Source organism: Talpa europaea (assembly GCF_964194135.1).
Source record: "Talpa europaea genome assembly, chromosome: 4".
NCBI classification, from domain to species: Eukaryota; Metazoa; Chordata; class Mammalia; order Eulipotyphla; family Talpidae; genus Talpa; species Talpa europaea.
In genome coordinates this window covers 85,097,764-85,117,169 of record NC_140070.1, presented here as the reverse complement: position 1 = coordinate 85,117,169, position 19,406 = coordinate 85,097,764, and the positions used below count along the sequence as shown (strand labels likewise).

At 35.6% G+C, this 19,406-nt stretch overlaps 1 protein-coding gene across 1 annotated transcript; it reads right to left on the bottom strand.

Moving 5' to 3' along the window:
• Positions 1 to 12,627: 12,627 nt before the first annotated feature.
• On the bottom strand, positions 12,628 to 13,557 carry LOC311169228 (olfactory receptor 5H2-like; the record flags this gene model as incomplete). The annotated part of the gene is made up of 1 exon (XM_084231015.1): positions 12,628 to 13,557. One exon carries the CDS (start codon positions 13,555 to 13,557, stop codon positions 12,628 to 12,630), a length of 930 nt encoding a protein of 309 aa, XP_084087141.1.
• Positions 13,558 to 19,406: the final 5,849 nt, after the last annotated feature.

The window sequence follows — 19,406 nt, the reverse complement described above, 5'->3', positions numbered from 1 at the left end:
GTATTGTGTTAATCACTTTCTTTGCACTGAACAAGTTTTTAGTTCTGATGTTGTCCCACTTGTTTAGTTTTATTTGTGATGCTATATTTTATGGTGTTACATCCAAAATATTGTTACCAAGATCAATGTCAAGGAGCGTTTTTTCCTATGTTTTTTTTTTTTTCCAGGGGTTTTACAGTTTTAGGTCTTATATTTAAATCCTTAATCCATCTTGAATTAATTCTTGTGAGTAGTGTAACGTAGTAATATAATTTAATTCTTTTGCTTACAAATATCCAGTTTTTCTCTGTGTCATTTATTGAAAAGGCTGTCCTTTTTTCCATTGAGTACTGTTGAGTCACTTGTCAAATATTAATTTGCCGTGAGACATTGTATATGTGTGGGCTTATTTCTGGTTAGCATTTTGGTCTTTCTATCTCAGGTCTTTTGGTACATGGTGCTGGTAACATAAACAAAGCCAAATAGGTTTGTGGGAGGGTCCTTGGGAATATGAAATTGTTTCTTTGTCTATTACCTGAACCAGTCAGTGGGTCAGCTGGCTGGGTATGATACTTCTTTCTCCAAACAGCTTTCCTTGGTCTTGGACTATACCAGTATACGTTTGTCTGTGGGTTGTTTAATTGTAGAATGGGGTATATGAGTGAAGGATGACTTGTTCATTTATCTAGTTGACATCCCATGACAATTTTTTTAGAGTGATATTAATATGTTTGGAGAGTTTAGATAAATATGGCAGCTGAAAGGAGAGCAAAAAGCACTAGTTTTTTTTTTTACAGCTTTTATTGAAACATAATTTATATGTAAAAAATTTATCCATTTTAAGAGTGTAACTTGGTAAGTTTTATAAACTGTATAACTTGTACCACCACCACAGTCAAGTTTTAGGAAATTTCAGTCACCTTAAAAAGCTCTCAAATACCTCTTTGTAGTCAGTCAGTCTGCTCCTGATCTGGACCTAAGTGTACCAGTATATGGTGTCTGTCACTGTAATTTTGGTTTTTTTTTCTAGATTTTTATAAACTGCAAACATGCAGTTTATAGGCTATTAAACCCAGTTATTTTTATTTAGCACAGTACTTTTGAGAATCTTTCATATTGTTGAATGTATCAGCAGGCTTTTTCTTGTATTGCTAAATATTGGGTCGTCGGAAAAGTCATGACACATTTTTACATTGCCCACAGGCAAGATCATTATACTTTCCTTAAAATCCTTGAAAATGCCCCCAAAGGATGAGTGGATCAAGGAGATGTGGTATATATACACAAAGGAATATTACTCAGCAAGCAAAAAAAAGACCAACTCATGCCATTTGTGGCAACATGGATGTAGCTAGAAGGAATTATACTAAGTGAACTAAGTCAGAAGGAGAAAGAAAAATACCAGATGATGTTATTTATAAGGGAATACAGAGAAACTAAACAAAGGAACAGATAAAACCAAACTTAAAAAATAACCCTAGAAAATTGATTATAGAAGTAAGGAACCCAGAGAGTGAGGGGAAGAGGGGGATTGAGAGCAATTAGAATTTTATATGAAAGACCTGAGACCATAAGGGAAGGAAGTGCAATGGACTATTGTGGTGGACTGTGAGTGATTGGATGGTGGGTGCACTATGGTGGCAATACCTATATGGTGCAGGCATCCTATACTTCTAAAATACCAACAATAATGTAAGTCAATGTTATGTCAATTAAAACATAATAAAATAATAACTAATAATAAAATTTTATAAAGTGAGAATGCAAAAGCAAATGTAAAATTCTTGTCAGGTAATAAAAAATACTAGCGAATACATAGGGAAAAACTTATTGGTCCTGGTAGTGATTTCCTGGATATGATAACAAAACACAAACAAGAAAAGCAAAAATTAAGCAAATGGGACTACATAAAACTGAAAAATTTCTACACAGTATAAGAATCAACAAAATAAAGAACTTATATTTACAGAAAATTTTGTAAACCATCTATCTGATAAGGAGTTGATATCCAAAAAATATAAGGATACATACAACTCAAGAGCAAAAATACAAATAATCCAATGTAAAATGGGAAAAGGACTTGAGTACATACTTTTCCAAAGTAGAGATACAGATGGCCAACAGGTATGTGAAAAGGTGCTCAACATCACTAAGAATTAGGGAAATGCAAGGCACAACCACAATGAGATGTCATTTTCCACCTGTTAGGAAATGTAGTATCAAAAAGACATGAAATAAGTTTGTGGAGGATGTAATAGGAACACTTGTGTCCTGTTTATGTGTATGTAAGGTGGTATAGCCATTAAAAAACAGTTCATTGAATTAGAAACATGTATCTTCCATATAATGTAGGAATCTTACTCCTTAGTACATATCCAGAGGAAATGACTCACTATCTCAAAGGGCTAACTGCATCCAATGTTCGTTATTTACAAAAGCCACATGGAAACAACCTGGGTGTCCACTGACTGATTTATGGATAAGGAAAATGGAATAAAATATACTCAATGGAATATTATTCAGCCTAAAAAGGAAATCCCTTTTTTGACAACATGACTGGACCTTGAGGAATATGTTAAGTGAAATAAGTCAGAGAAAGACAAATACCATATAATCTCACATATGTGGAATCTTAAAAAAGCTGAACTCACAGAAACAGAGAGGAGAGTAGTGATTTCCATAGAGATGGAAGAAATAGGTGAAAGTGGTTAAAAGGGTACAAACTTCCAATTATAAGATGAATAAATTCTCAGCTCAATATATAGCATAGTGACTCTGGTTAACAATACTATTATATTCTTGAAAATGCAAAGAAAGTAGATCTTGAATATTATTATATAAAAAAAATCCATGGTAACTCTGTAAGATTATGGACCTGTTAACTTACCTTATTGTGGTAATCATTTTGCAATACATATATAAAATCATCGCGTTTCACACTTTAAACTTACATGATGGTATATTTCAGTTCTATCTCAATAAAGCTGGAAAAAAGAATGGATCTTTCTAGTAATTTAACAAAATGCCATGGAAGTAAAAAATAATGACATAACATTCTATACAGTTACAAAATAACCTATTAATTCATATTTATAAATTAATCTGAATATTCAATATCTCAATATAATAAAAAGGTTTCATATATTTCATATCTCCACTGTGTACACACAATTCTAAAATTTTAGTTTTGCCAAAAATATTATAATTTTTTGGTTAGCATTTTGGTCTTTCTATATCAGGTTCTCAACTAGATCTTTTTTTAATATTAATTTTTTTATTTTTACATCATTGTTCATTTTCAAACAATATTTGCTTCCCCCCACGCCCTCAGTGTAGTCCCCATAGAGTGTCCTTTACCAATGCAACCATGCATAGATCTTTTACAATAATTACTCTTAGAAACCTTGACAGTAAATCTCTGCAGTCAAGGATATTATTCTTATCTTCCCATACCCGCCCCCAATTTGAAAATTAGGAAATGTAAAAATGATATGGCTAGTAGGAAGCAGCACCAAACTTTAACACCCAGGGTGCTAAAGTTAAAAATTATGCACTTCATTGCTTTCATCAATGATTGAGGATACTTCTGCCTTGGACTAAGTCAGAATCCCATTTCTTATATATGATTAATCCTGGGACATTGGGGAGGTGGTATTAGAGCTACCAATGAATTCTGGATTCAGATATCTATTAATGAACTCTGCAGCCAGTTTTGAATTCAGATTAGGAAAAGGAAACCACTCCTTTGGACTCAGGGCTACCCAATTTGGGGAATCTCTAGGAAGGTATGGGATAGAGTATGCAATTATATTTTGGAGGGGAAAGATTAAGTGCTAATAAATCAGAATGAACAGATAAAATGGTTATGAGGAATTTCAGAGAGTATTTATTACCACTCTCCTCTTGTTCTAATGGGTCAGTGTCAGCTTGATGGTAGGGGAGGGTTGGGAGGATGTGCTGTTAGTTTGGTTTAGGGCCAAAGTGGAGAAAAAAATCTTCTGCTGTTCATGCCAGGGTTGACTTTTGGGTTTTATCAGTATTATGTAAACACTATCCTCATTTGATGACAACAATGTTCTTTCCTAAGAAATCCCTACTGATACCTTAATAATGTCCACTGAGCATTGCATGAAAAGTTACAGAAACGTATTTACAATTACAGAAGTTTCCCTATTCCCAGTCTCTAAGCATAAAACTTTTAATAGTGTCTCTAGAGAAGACTCTTAGATTTACTTTAATATTTTCAAAAGAGAATGTTAATTGTGTATGTATGTCCCTCATTATCATGAACCAAGTATTAGCCAGAGTACCGTCCTTGATGATTGAGTTGAATTCTTTCTCAAACACTAATTAGAGTCTCAAACACGGATATATGTTGGGCATTTCTTTTTTTTTTTTTTTTGTAGTTGTATTTTTTGTTAGGAAATGCTGGTTTACAACACTGTGTATGATTTAGAGTTATAGGGTTACACCTCTTCAGATGTATGTGCCACACCACACCCACATCAAAGCACCCATAGTCATCTACTGTAGTCCATTGTTTCACACTCTACTTTGCTCTCTAAATTCCCTCCGCCCCCTCAGGTAGCCTCAATGCTACAGTCAGATTTCTAGGGTTTGCTACTGGTTTGATTATGTCTGAACCTTTGTTTTGTTTCTCTATATTCCACATGTAAGCGAAGCCGCGCAGTACCTGTGTTTCTCAAATTTCACCTAGCATTATCCCCTGTGGTTCTGTCACAAATGGCAAGAGTTCATTTTTTTCATAGTGGAGTGATATTACATTGTGTATATGTACCACTTCCCAATCCACTCCTCTGTCATTGGGCACTTTAGTTATTTCTATAGCTCGGTCATTGTAAATACTGCTGCAATAAACAGGAGTACATATATCCCTTCAAATTAGTGTTTTTGCACTTTTCCAGTTGATAACTAAAAGTGAGATTGCTGGATCATATGGCAGATATATTTTTAATGTTTTGAGAAACCTCCATATTGTTTTCCTTATGTGAACCAATTTACATTCTAATCAAAGATGTGTGAGGGTTCTTTTATCTGTTGTTTCTGGTCTTTTTGATATGGACCATTTTCAAGGTCTGAGGTGGTATCTCATTATGGTTTTGATTTATTGTCCTGATAAGTGATGATGATCATTTTAAAATGTGGCTATTGGCTTTCTGTATGTATTCTTTGGAAAAGTGTCTATTTAGCTCTCCTGCCATTTTTTATTAGGTTTTATTGTTGAGTTGTATGAGTGCTGTTTAGATCTTGGATATTAACCCCATGTTAGATGTATGATATGAAAATATTTTTTCTCCCTTTTGGTAGGATATCTTTTTGCTTTAATGGTTCCCTTTGCTGTACATCAACATTTTGATTTACATAGTCCCATTTATTTTTGGTTTTGTTTCTCTTGCCCTTAGAGACAAGTCTCCAGATACATCCCTGAAGCCAGTGTTGCAGAATGCTTTGCCTGTGTTTATGTATTTTATGTTTCAGGTCTTTGGTTATATCAATATATGAACAAGCAAAACTCAAAGTAATTGATAGAAAACCATCAGAACAATGGAAATATTGTATGGCAGTAGCAATAAAAAATCTACAGACCTCTACAATAATCTATATGTTTCTCTTTAGGGAGAAACAAAAGCAAATGGATAATCATTAGTTTACTCCTTTCACTCTGGCTTGGAAGGATCTTGTGAATGGTCCCCCAGAAATTTTTTTAAAGATTTATTTATTTATTTATACAAGCACTGGGTACAGTCAGAAGCGCGGGAGGGTGAGAGAATTCACTAGAGCCAGAGTGGAGAGCAGAACAGGCAGACTGATGAAGTACACTGCTGAGGGGAGCAGCAGGCGGCAGGAGAGGTCTGTCGCGCCACGTGGGACCCTTGCTGGTGGCCAGGGATCGAACTGGCACTGCAGAGGCTGCGGGCAGCTTTGCAGCCCAGTGCTCAACCGCTGCGCCACCAGGGGAGGCCCTCCCCCAGAAATATTGTATCATGAAATTTGTTAGGTTTTTAAAAATTAATTAATTTTTTAATTTACATCATTGTAGTCCCCATAGTTCTCCTGCCACTGTATCACCCATGAACCATCACCGTATTTCTGTTTTATTCCCTCCCTTATTTGACACTCTCCCCTTTTGCTGTATACCTCAGTTCTATGGTCAGCTTTAGTTTGAACTTCATCTTGACCTTTTGTTTGATTTCTGTGTATTCCACATATAAGTGAGACCACCCAGTAGTTATCTTTTGCTTCTTAGTTATTTTGGCTAGCATAACCCTTTCCAGCTGAAATTTGTTTTAAATAGTTAAATGTTTGATATCTTTATTTGTTTTTCTTAATTATTTGTTTTTCTTAATCAAAATTCCATTGATTTATCATTGGCATACAGTACTCTGTAAGCTTTGGGTGTACAACTTCACAACTCAACATGTATATATACTTCAGCACACCCAGCACCAAAGTCCTAATGCCACTCAAACTATTGAATCAATCCTCTTTACCCATTCTTCCCAATCACCTCCCATGTCCCCTTTGGTAACCACCGTACTTTCCTTGGAGTCTAAGAGTTATTTTTCTTCTATGCAGTTAGTTCATTGGTTTTGTTTATTTATATTCCACTTATTAGTGAAACTATTTGGTGACTATCTTTCACTTACTTCACTTATCATAATCACCTCAAGTTCTTTCCATGTAGTTACAAAAGGTTTCATCTGTTTTAATAGCTGAGTTATATTCCATTGAGTATATATGCCACAAATTCTTTATCCAGTCTTGTGTTGGTAGATGGTTAGATTATTTCCATGTCTTACATCACCCAAAGCAGTGATAGTGAAGGCAAAGATAAACAGCTGGGACTACATCAAATTAAAGAGCTTTTGCACAGCAAAAGAGACAATAACAAAAACAAAGAGAAACCCCACCAACTGGGAGAACATTTTTGCACCCAACACTAATGATAAAGGACTGATCACAAAAATCTGCAAAGAGCTGATGAGACTCAACAACAACAAAGAAAATAATCCAGTCAAAAAATGGGCAGAAGAGCTTAAAAGAAACTTCTCTGAAGAGGAAATGCAAATGGCCAACAGGCATATGAAAAAATGTTCAACATCACTTGTCATCAGGGAAATGCAAATCAAAACTACCATGAGATACCATCTTACACCAGTGAGAATGGCACATATTAAAAAAACTAGCAACAACAAATGTTGGCGAGGGTGTGGAGAAAAAGGAACTCTTCTGCACTGTTGGTGGGAGTGCAAACTGGTCCAACCACTGTGGAAAGCTGTGTGGAGATTTCTGGACCTACTAAACATAGAGCTTCCATATGATCCAGCAATTCCACTCCTAGGTATTTACCCAAAGGACACAGAAACATCAATTCCAAAGAACACCTGCACCCCTATGTTTATAGCAGCACTGTTTACAATAGCTAAGCTTTGGAAACAACCCAAATGCCCAAAAATAGATGACTGGATCAAGAAGATGTGGTACATATATACCATGGAATATTACTCAGCATTCAAAAAAGATAAACACATGCAATTTGCTGCAACATGGATGGCGCTGGAAGGGATCATGCTCAGCGAAATAAGCCAAAAAGAAAAAGAAAAATACCGGATGGTCTCACTCATAGCAGGAATCTAGAAAACTTAAATAAGGGACCAGGAAAATGAATAACTATAAGAAAGTGAAAATCAAAATCAACAAAAAACTATGAACCAGAGACACTTTTAGGGGGGCGGGGGCGGGAGGGGAGGGATTGGGGTCAGAATGGGGGGCTGCAATTGTATGGGAAATATAACAATAAAATTTATAAAAAAAAAAAAAGAAAAAAAAGAAAAAAAAAAGAGATACACACACACACACAAAAAAAAAGAAAATATATTAAAAGACAAAAAAAAAAAAAAAGATTATTTCCATGTCTTATATATTGTGAATAATGCTGCTGTGAACATGAAGACACATATATTGTTCTGAATTAGTGTTTTATAATCATTGGGTAAGTACCTAGGATTGATAGTGCTGGATGATAGGGTATTTCAACTTTAATTTTAAAAATCTCCACTATTTTCCATAGAGGCACCACACAATCAACAGTCACACCAAATAGTGTTGCAGAGTCCAGAGTTCCTTTTCCTTCAGACTCTGACCAACACATGTTACCAATCTTTTTAACATAGGTCATTCTGAAAGGGTAAGGTGATATCTCTGTGATTTTGCATTTCCCTTGTAATAAGTGATGTTGAACATTTTTCATGTTTCTGTCCATTTTCTGTATATCTTCTTTGGAGTAATGTCTATTCATATCTTCAGGTTGAGTTATTGGGTTTTTTGTTATTGAGTTTTATGAATTCTTTACATTTTGGGGCATATCATTTGCAAATATTTTCCTTCTCCAAGTCAGTAGGTTGCCTTTTTGTTTTTGTGGTGCTCCTTTGCTGTACAAAAGCATTTTAGATTGATGTAGTGCCATTTACTTACTTTTGCTTTTATTTCTCTTGCCATTGGACCTGAGTTTCCAAATATACCTCTGAGATTTATTTGCAAGAGTGTATCAGTTATATTTTGTACTATAAAGCATATAGTATTTTATGATTTCAGGTCTTATAGCCAAGTCTTTAATCCATTTGGAATTAATTTTTGGAGTGCTTTTGGGAGGTAATTAAGGTTAGATTAGTCATAAGTGTAGGCCCTTTAAGATGGAAATAGTGCCCTTAAAAAGAGAGAAAATGTCTAGTTTCCTTTATTTTTATGTGTCCCTTCAATGTCGTTCATTGAAAGGGTTTTCCTTTCTCCATTGTATAGTCTTAGCTTCTTTGTCATAAGTAGTTGTCCATATATCTGTGGATTTATTTCTGGGTTCTCAACTTAATTCTGTTGATCTGTGTGTCCATCTAAATTCCATTATCAAACTGTTTTGATTACTATTACATTGTAGTATTTATGAAGCATGATACTCTTATTTTTCTTCTTTTTTTCTCAGCATTTCTTTGGCTATTAAGTGTCTTTTATGGTTTCCTATATATTTTAGAATTTTGTTCTATTTTTTGAAAACTGTCATTGGGATTTTGATATCAGTTGTGCTCGATCTGTAAATTGCTTTAGGTAAGATGGCTGTTTTAACAATATTTATTCTTCTAGTGCATGAACATGTGATATATTTCCATTTCCTTGTGTCTTATTTATGACAATGATTTATTTTTTTCATGGTATAGATTTTTCACCTCCTTTTTTTTCTCTCCAACTTTATTGACTTGCAAGTCATTTACATAGCTATATAATTTGGGGAGTATGACGTCACAAGTCTGTATATGTACGGGTTCATTCACCCTCCACCAAAGTTCAAGTGACAATGGCCTATCATCTTCCCTGTCCCTTTTCTTCCTTTCTCCTGGTAATCGGTATATTTTTCAGAGTCTAAGAATTATTTTCGCTGTGAATTTGCCACAATTTTGTTTTTCCTTTTTTATTTATATTTGCAAAATGGTGAAGCAATCCATTAGCTAACTTGCACTTTTTGATTTTTTTTTTTAGCATAATAATCTCAGGATCTACCCATTGTTCCAAAAAGTACTCTTTCATCAGGTTTTCTTTTTTTTTTTTGGTATTTGGATAGCATTCCTTTTTTTGTTGTTAAATTTACTCTCATGTATTATATTCTTTTTGATGTGATTGTAATTTCTCTTTGCTTTAATTTAACATTTGCATGTAGAATTGCAACAGACTTTTGTACATTGATTTTGTATCCTGACATTTCCTATATTCATTTATTATTTATAGTAGTTCTTTGTGGAATCTTTAGGGTTTTCTATATTTCTATATAGATTGTGATCACTGAAGAAGTAAAAAAAAAATGCTTCTTGTCCAATTTAGATTCCCCTTATGTGTTTATTTCTGGCCTTATTTCTTTGATTCTTTCACAACTATGTTAAGAGTAGTGCTGAGAGTGGACATCCTAGTCTGTTTCTCCTGATCTTAGGAGGAAAGTTTTCAACTTTTACCATTGAGTATCATGTTCTATGGGTTTGTCAAATATGACCTCATTATGGTGAGGTAGCTTCCTTCTATTTCCAATTTATTGAGGTTTTTTTTTAATTAATCATAAATAAGTACTGAATTTTGTTAAAGGCTTTCTCAGCATGATATGATCATGTGATTGATATGATCATGTGATTTTATTTTTCCTGTTATTTTGTGTTTTTCTTTTTTTAAAAAAAGATTTATTTATGCACACAAAAGCTGGGGTATAGAAGGAGGTGAGGAGGTGAAAGGATTCACCAGAGACAGAGTGGGGAGCAGAACAGGCGATTGATTGAAATACACTGCGTGGTGGAGCAGCAGGCGAGACAGGAGAGGTCTGCTGTGCCATGTGGGTTAGCTTCCTGGCCTAGGATGGAACTTGTGCTGCAGTGGCTGCTGATAGCTTCACAGTACTGAGACTTAACCTCTTGCACCACCAGGGAGGCCCCCTGTGTTTAATCTTTCAATGAAACATTTAATTATGGCACTAATTCTAGATAGTATGTTATATCCTATTCTAAGAGTGAATTCTAGTGATAAGAAGAGTAAAACTGATTTACTTAGTGTATAATATTTTTGATTGTTGTGAGAGAAACTTAAGAAAGTGAGGTAGCATGCAGCAACCATCCCAGACCCAGTAATATCCCAGGTTTTATTACAAGAAGAAAAAAAAGGTTGTATGCTCTTGATCAATTTGTGCTATCAGATTATTTTAATTTTACACGCGTACTATGAATATTTATTTATAAACTTTTGTGTGTAAATCACTCTGCTACCTACTACAAAGGGTAGAAAAACTTCTAACTTGTAATTAAAAGAGTTTATAGGTGAAAAATGAGTATTGCAGAAGGATCTGTGGACTTAAGGATAAATATACTGCCCAGCATTTGAAACAGCTATTTCTAGCTTTTTCCAATTATCTCAAAATGCACATGGGGCAGCCGAGTGGGGAAGATTTTCTGTAGAGGTACCCATATACAAGCAACAGGTAGAACTTGTAAAAATTATGACTGTCCAGAAGATATTCAGAAATTCTTTTGGGAAAAAAAGTAGACTCCAGTAGGAGAATTGTGGAGAATGAGACCTAAGTTAAAGCAAGGTTTTATTTGAGTGACCTCAGATAGTACCAGGGTGAACAAATGCATGGCAAAGCATAAATACATAAACAAATGAATAAATAAATACATAGTAAATAGGTGTATTCCAGACACATGCATAGAGGAATAATCAGATGCCTGTGTGAATATATGGCTGTAGATAATTTAACATGTGCATGTACAATCAGATGGCAGAGATACAGTCATTGGAAATAAATAAAGTGGGATATGATTTTATCATGTATTATTTAGGAGAATAATCTGGCAGCTATGTTTGGAAAGTAAAGAATAACAGTAAGTAGAAAGGAGAAGTTAATAAAAAAGTTTTCAAAAGTAATATAAGGTAGTTTGAAGGTGGGAATCCTCAGTGGTATCAGTAAAAATGTGTCTGGATTTTTTAGTATTCGGAAAGGAATGGCAGAAAAAGGACTAAACTTAGATCATTTATTCTATTTGAATAGTTAGAGTGAGAAAATATACCCTTCAAGGACTCTTAGAGTCCAAAGCATTGAGATTCTTGCTCATTTTTATATCTTTCCCCTGGACACTATGCCTACATAACATCTTAACATTATTTGAACTTTGATAATTGGCATCTAAAACCCCATAGTTCAATAAACATTCTAATAAACTTTACATACCAATGATTTATATCTACTGCATCTTCTCTTTATTCTGAAGTTTGAGACCATTTCCTTTCTATTCTGCCTCTTTTTTCTCCACTAAGCCATCCTCATTTAATCTTTCAATGTATTCACTTAGGTTTCTGAAATTTGTAAAACTTCTCAGAATACCCAGAAACAGAACATGCAGAACTAGAAAGTGCCTGAGGAGGTAATAAAGAAGTGAGGCCCCATCCTATTTCCTGCTAGTCGTGGATGCACTCTGAGGAGGGTTCCCTCAACACTTGGGCCCTGCCTTCACTCTCTTCACTCCTTTACTCCCTTGCCCTGTTTGCCACATATGTCCCTGGTGCTGTTTATTTTGAGTAACACAAGACTTGATTTCACCACAAGAAGTAAAATTCACCAGGTCTCCATAAAATAGAATTAAAGACATTTTGTTGCTAGCAGATTTCCTGTGATTTGCCCCAAGGTACTCAAACACAAACCTGCCAACACTGTGCATTTCAATGTGATAAGAGTCTCCGGCTGCCAGTTATATTATCAATGACATCATAATCGAGTGCTTCACAGAGACACAGCCTATTTTAGCACTTAATTAATATATTTATAAAGTCACGTTGAAGAACACCACAAGCATGTAAAATGTTCCATTTGTTTCTTCCTTTAGTTATTTTAGTATGTCATGAGCACTTGATTAAAATTGCTTGTATGTTTTTGAATAACCTAACAAGCCTTAAGGAGTTCAATAGGTATTCACGCATTAAGTCATTAAACTAACAGGAAAATTATCATAGCAATAAGCTTTGAACTCTAATCAGCACATAACAAACAACACCTAATATGCACAATTTTGTGACTGCTTTACTGGAGAACAGCTATTAGTATGAGGTCTAAACATTTCTCTTTATCAATTTTGTCAGTGAATCTATGACTTTCCTATTTCTCAGGCTGTAGATAATTGGATTTAAGAAAGGAATTATGATAGTGTAAAATAGTGAGTCTTTCATATCTTGATCATCTGACTGTACAGATCTAGGGCGCACATACATAAAGAGAAGAGGGCCATAGTATAAAGACACAGATAAAAGGTGGGCTCCGCAGGTGGAGAAGGCCTTCTTTATGCCCTCTAGAGACTTCTTTTTTAAGATTGTAAAGAGAACCAGTGTATAAGAGACAAGAACAGTTGTGATAGTGAATACCTGAACAAATCCAGAGAAAATATACATTACTAGAATATTAATGGAAGGGTCAGTACAGGAAATCATAAACAAAGGTTCAATATCACAGAAAAATTGATGTATTATGTTGTAATTAGAGAAGGTTAATCTGAGTACTAAAACAGTATGAATCATGGAATGAATGATGCCAACTACAAATGAGAAGACTATTAGCTGGGTGCATAGTCTGTTGGTCATAATCACTGGATAACATAAAGGGTTGCATATGGCTACATAGCGATCATATGCCATAGCTGCCAAGAGAAAACATTCTGTGGTCGCACTGAATGCAAAAGAAAAGAATTGCATCATGCATTCCGAAAGATGCATTACATTTCTCCTGGCAAAGAATTTGACCAACATGTTGGGTGTCACTGTGGATGATATTGAAGCATCCACAAAGGCTAAACTTCCAAGGAGCAAGTACATGGGGATGTGAAGTTGAGAGTCATTCCAGATGAGAGCAATAAGACCAAGGTTCCCCACCATGGTGAAGAGGTATATCACCAAGAACACCAGGAACAAGGGGATTTCCCACTCCTGTCTATATGTAAATCCTGTGAGAACAAACTCTGACAGCAAGGATGCATTTTCCTTTTCCATGTCTCATTGGATGTTCCCTAAAATGAAATGCAATAAATATCAGAAGCACATTCATAGTAGATTGGTAAATTATAAACTGACAGAGAAATTTTAAAATGAATGATACTCCTCTCAGAATGCCCTTTCAGTTTCAAATAATACTACTATATAGGAGGTAGCTACTTTGGGGATTTCAAGCAATCAGTATAAGTACAATATGTTCAGCTTAAAAATATACAGGAACTAATAGATTTTAAAAATCCTCTCCACATGATTAAAATGTGAAGTGATTCAAGTTGAGATAACATTCCTAGCACTTGGGTGATAGGACCTTGGGAGTGACAAGGAAGACAAATAGAGGCAAAGGGTTTTAGACAGTAGAGGCATGAGGACTCAGGACGTTAGACATGCAGGGCATGTCAGTGAAGCAGAGAAGACTCACCTGGTGATTGAACTGATGTTCATCAAAGTTGAATCAAGAATTCAGCGACAGAGCTGTTGTGGAGAGTGGCTTCTGAACATCCAGGCAAGATGAGATTAGTAGCATGAGTCTACTAGATCTTAATAGAAATAATATCTGGAGTCATGGAGGAGACTGAAATAGGACTGTCCATTGGAATGTGTGCAGAACGAGAGGGAGGGAATAGAAAAAAACTTGAAGGTATAGGAAAGAGATTACAAAGAAAATGCACAGCATGTATTAGATGGCCAATTCTGATCCCCATTTCTACCACCCAATCTTTGTGGCTTGCAGAGGTAACCACACAGTCAAAAAAGCCCAAAGAGCTAGAAACTCACTTTCCCATTCCCCTTTGTCCTAGAGTGAGAGGGATGCCTGGATTTGGCAAGTCGAATCACTGAACCTGCATCTGGAATATGGGGAGAGGAAGAAAGAGGTGCAGGTGCAAAAGAGAGTATTAAATTCAAAGGCAATCCTATGAAGGCCAGCAGTTGTGTCCTGTATCCACAACAGTGGCATTGTCGGTGTAAGTTTATGCGGCTCAAATTCAGGGAGAGTGACAACTACTCTTACTGAGCTAATGTTGGGACATGATGTGGCTTGATGGGCTCCTTTGTTTCCTATGTCCCTGCACACTTTTCAATGGATTCTCCAACCTCCCGTTCATTCTCTTTTAGAGCCAGTTTCTACTCAGTTATCTCACTTCCTCTTGCATCCAGGAACCTTGGTTCACCCAAAAGGGCTTAGTGAGAGACCAGGAAAGGATATTAAGCAGCATGAACTGAGAAGCAGGTGTGAATTATATAATTAATGTTGTGAACACTAAAACACTAAAGAAGGGCAAATTGAAATACAGTGCAAAAATCCAGTATGAATGCTCTGCTTGGATAGAAAACAAACAACCAAACAAAGCAGATCATTTAGTATGGAAACTGAGAGACTCATAGTGTCTTTTTATATTTTTCATTTTTGTTTTTAAACAGGCTTGTTTATAGAGTGGCTTTTTAAAGAGCACTTTGGGGTTTGTTGTGGAGTTGAGGTCAGAGGATAATAAGTGAATGGGAAGCAAGTGGTACAACACTGAGGAAAATGAAACTGCTCTGACAACTGTGGAGGACATTTATTTCATTTGGCTTTTATCTATGCCCATAGACAGATGTGAATTTTTGTCCTGCAGAATACTGTCATGAAAGTTTTCAAAAGCCAGAGGAGGATATTGAGAGAAGGGCGGGGGGGACTTGAATAAGTAATTACGTAGTTGAAATGAAAACCAGAGGGAGCTAACACAGGAAGCAGAAAATAATGGAGACAAGGCAATGTGGAAAGACAAGGCAATGAAGTAGTGTGATATGTAAGAGAAAGACTGCAGATGAAATAGGAGAATGGTTCAGATGAAGCAGTAAATATTTTTCTTAACTGGTTCTCATTAAAAGTTGTCAGCTCTGGGAATCCTTTATTTCTGTCATCTATAATTCCAACTTTATTTTCCTGTGGTATTTGTGTAAACAGAGACTCATTTTAATTTTACATTGTATATTCATATATACTTAAGTGTTCACTGCTTGAAAGTTTTTGCCATATTTAAATTACTTTTTGTTATTAACAGTTATTAGAATTTTCTCTAGATATTCTTTGGTTTTACTTAAGATCACCTGTTTTATTAGCAGAATACATCATACCAAAGACTGAAACCTAAAGCTGGTGATCTAAATAGCAGGATATGTAATTACTGCTGTTGAATAAGTTTGTTTTGCATCGGGTTTCTTCTTTGCCTTCCAGATAACTTAATAATTAAAAATTACCTAAGTCACATAGAGTGTGGGTACACACTATGTAAGAGATAGAGTAGTGGTAAATGAATTTAATGTCAGAATGCATGAAAGGAGAGAGGAAATAATCTTAAAGTGACTTACCTTAGTCACTAGTTTTATTCAGAGAAGGTGATTGTTAAAGAGAATGTAACTTTTTATGAGAATAACCACAAAGATTTCTTACATAGGAAACATTATCCCTTGTATCTTTAATCCAGTTCAAATGAAAATTATTTAAAGTTACTATTTACCAATAACTGCCTTATTAAGTCATTATCATTATGATAACAGGTGAATAAAAGTTTGAGGGGGAATGATTTAATCTTTCAGGTGTTTTGCTTATCCTGACAACACAAAAATAAAATACATTGATTAAGTAATTAATCTAATAATCTAATTAATCTAAGTAATTTTTTTCTCCTGGCTACTTTCATCTTGAACCCAACCTAAATTATTTTGAATTAATACAGTAGTTTAACTTTTTCTAAATGGAATGATGAATATTAGAAAAATTATTTCTAACTTACCCATGCTTGTGCAAAATTGAGAAGATCCTTTCAAAGTGTTAGTTTTCTAGAGTGGATAAAAATACAGTAGCATTGGAATGAAAACATAGGTCACAATTCTTTGCATGCTGCATCATTATGGAGACTTCTTTTTATCAAGCTGAGAAAAATGTCACATATATGTTTGTTTTGAAGACCAGAGTCAACCAATTGTATAAATGTATGCTTTTGCCAGAAGACGAAGGTGTAAAGACGTAAAATTTCCACATTAGTGTCCAAGAATTCCCTTAAGGAAAAAGCTAAGTTGTTCTGGGCATTGTGGATTTGAACATGTGTAAGAAGTCCAAGTTGCCCCACAGGGTATTACAGTCCATAAACATCAAGTCAGTCCAGTCTTCATTGTCTCAGTGAAACTGTATTTTATACAGTATTTTCCAACACAGAATATATTACTGACATGTTTATAGAAAACTTCAGTTGTGTATGTTACTCTGAGTGCTCTGAATCGTATGGTCTTGTCTGGGCTAACTGTACATTATTTTAAAGAGGACAGAGTTCTACATTCTTGTAGGAGGCCACCCCACAAAAGTTATCCTCATCATACAAACTGGAGTGTGGCTACTTACTAAATAAGGGATAGAACAGTGGGGCAACACTCAATGAATTTAATGTCAGAATTCATGAAAGGAGGGAGGAGTTAACATTAAAGTGACTTACCTTAGTCACAATTATATCAGAGAAGGTGATTACATTCCACACCTATGCTAATTCCCCCCTCCTTCGTTTTAAGCTGAAATCCAGTGAGAAATACTAATAGATTCAAAGGATGGCTGGGCAGTAAGGTGGCTTGGGGAAGCAAAAGAAAAACAAATGAGCACAGAGTGAGGTGGCCTAGACCAAACATTAGTATCTATCTATCTCCTGGAGACCTTGTTAAAATGTAGATTCTGTTTCAGGAGATCTGAGAGTCACCTTAGGATTTTCATTTCTAACAATATGTGCCTATGGTCTCCTGTCATCACAGGGCCCTGAATGTTGGCCAGCCTAGATTATCATTGGCTAGTCTATATTGATTTAGAAGTATCAAAAAAGATATGTATGGCTGTCATGCAAAGGTAAAAGCAAGGAGTATCCGGTGAAAATATCTCCTAACTAATTTTCCTCCCTATCTTTGAATACAAATTTTTCTCCCTATCTTTGAATTTCTGTTTCCAATATTGTTAGTCTGTTCAGTTTTAATTATATACCTTAAATTTAATTATGTTTAATATATATACTAGTTCATTGTTATGTGAATTTCATTTCTCTGATAACTAATTGTTATAAGCATCTTTTTATGTCCTTTTGGATATCTCCTTTTTTTTTTTTTTTCCCACTTGTCAAAACCACTAGCAACAGGCCCAGCCTTTCCCTGTGGGATCTTGGTGCAACTTTTTTTTTGTGTGTGATTTATTTATTTTTTCTTTTTTATTTAAATTTTATTTTTATATTCCCTATACAGTTGCACCCCCTTATTTTGACCCCAATCCCTCCTTTCCCCGCCCCACACTCCCCATAGAGTGTCTCTGGTTCATAGTTGTTTGTTGATTGTGATATTTTCTTTCTTATAGTTATTTTTTTCCCGGTCCCTTTTTAAGTTTTCTAGATTCCTTCTATGACTGAGACTATCCGGTATTTTTCCTTTTCTTTCTGGCTTATTTCGCTGAGCATGATCCCTTCCAGCTCCATCCATGTTGCTGCAAATTGCATGTGTTTATCTTTTTTGAATGCTGAATAATATTCCATGGTGTATATGTACCACATCTTTTTTTTTTAAAGATTTATTTATCTGTCTATCTATCTATTTATTTATTTATACAAGCACTGGATACAGTCAGAAGCACAGGAGGGTGAGAGAATTCACCAGAGCCAGGGTGGGGAGCAGAGCAGGCAGAAGGACTAAAGTACACTGCTGAGGGGAGCAATTGGTGGCAGGAGAGGTCTGCGCACCATGTGGGACTATCCTCCAGTGGCCAGGGAGCAGCCGGGGATCGAACTGGTGCTGCAGAGGCTGCAGGCAGCTTCGCAACCCAGCGCTCAACAGCTGCGCCACCAGGGAGGCCCTGTACCACATCTTCTTGATCAAGTCATATATTTTTGGGCACTGTGGTTGTTTCCAAAGCTTAGCTATTGTAAATAGTGCTGCTATAAACATAGGGGTGCAGATGCTCTTTGGAATTGATGTTTCTGTGTCCTTTGGGTGAATACCTAGGAGTGGAATTGCTGAATCATATGGAAGCTCTATGTTTAGTAGGTCAAGAAATCTCCACACAGCTCTCCATAGTGGCTGGACCAGTTTGCACTCCCACCAACAGTGCAGGAGCATTCCTTTTTCTTCACATCCTCGCCAACATTTGTTGTTGCTAGTTTTTTTAATATGTGCCATTCTCACTGGTGTAAGATGGTATCTCATGGTAGTTTTGATTTGCATTTCCCTGATTACTAGTGATGTTGAACATTTTTTCATATGCCTGTTGGCCATCTGCATTTCCTCTTCAGAGAAGTTTCTTTTTAGCTCTTCTGCCCATTTTTTGACTGGATTATTTTCTTTGTTTTTGTTGAGTCTCATCAGCTCTTTGTAGATTTTTATGATCAGTCCTTTATATTAGTGTTGTGTGCAAAAATGTTCTCCCAGTCGGTGGGGTTTCTCTTTGTTTTGGTTATTGTCTCTTTTGCTGTGCAGAAGCTCTTTAATTTGATGTAGTCCCAGCTGTTTATCTTTGCCTTCACCTATCACTGCTTTGGGTGAAGTGTCTGTAAAGATGTCTTTGATATGCATATCACATAGTGTTTCGCCTATATTTCCTTCTATGTATTTTATGATTTCAGGTCTTATGTCTAGTTCTTTAATCCATTTTGAGTTGGTTTTTGTGTATGGTGTGAGGTTGTGGTCAAGCTTCATTCTTTTGCATGTAGTGACCCAGGTTTCCCAGCACCGTTCATTGAACCAACTTTCTTTGCTCCAATGCATATTCTTTGCTCTTTTGTCAAAGATTAGTTGACCATAAATCTGTGGGTTTATTTCTGGATTTTCTATTCAATTCCATTGGTCTG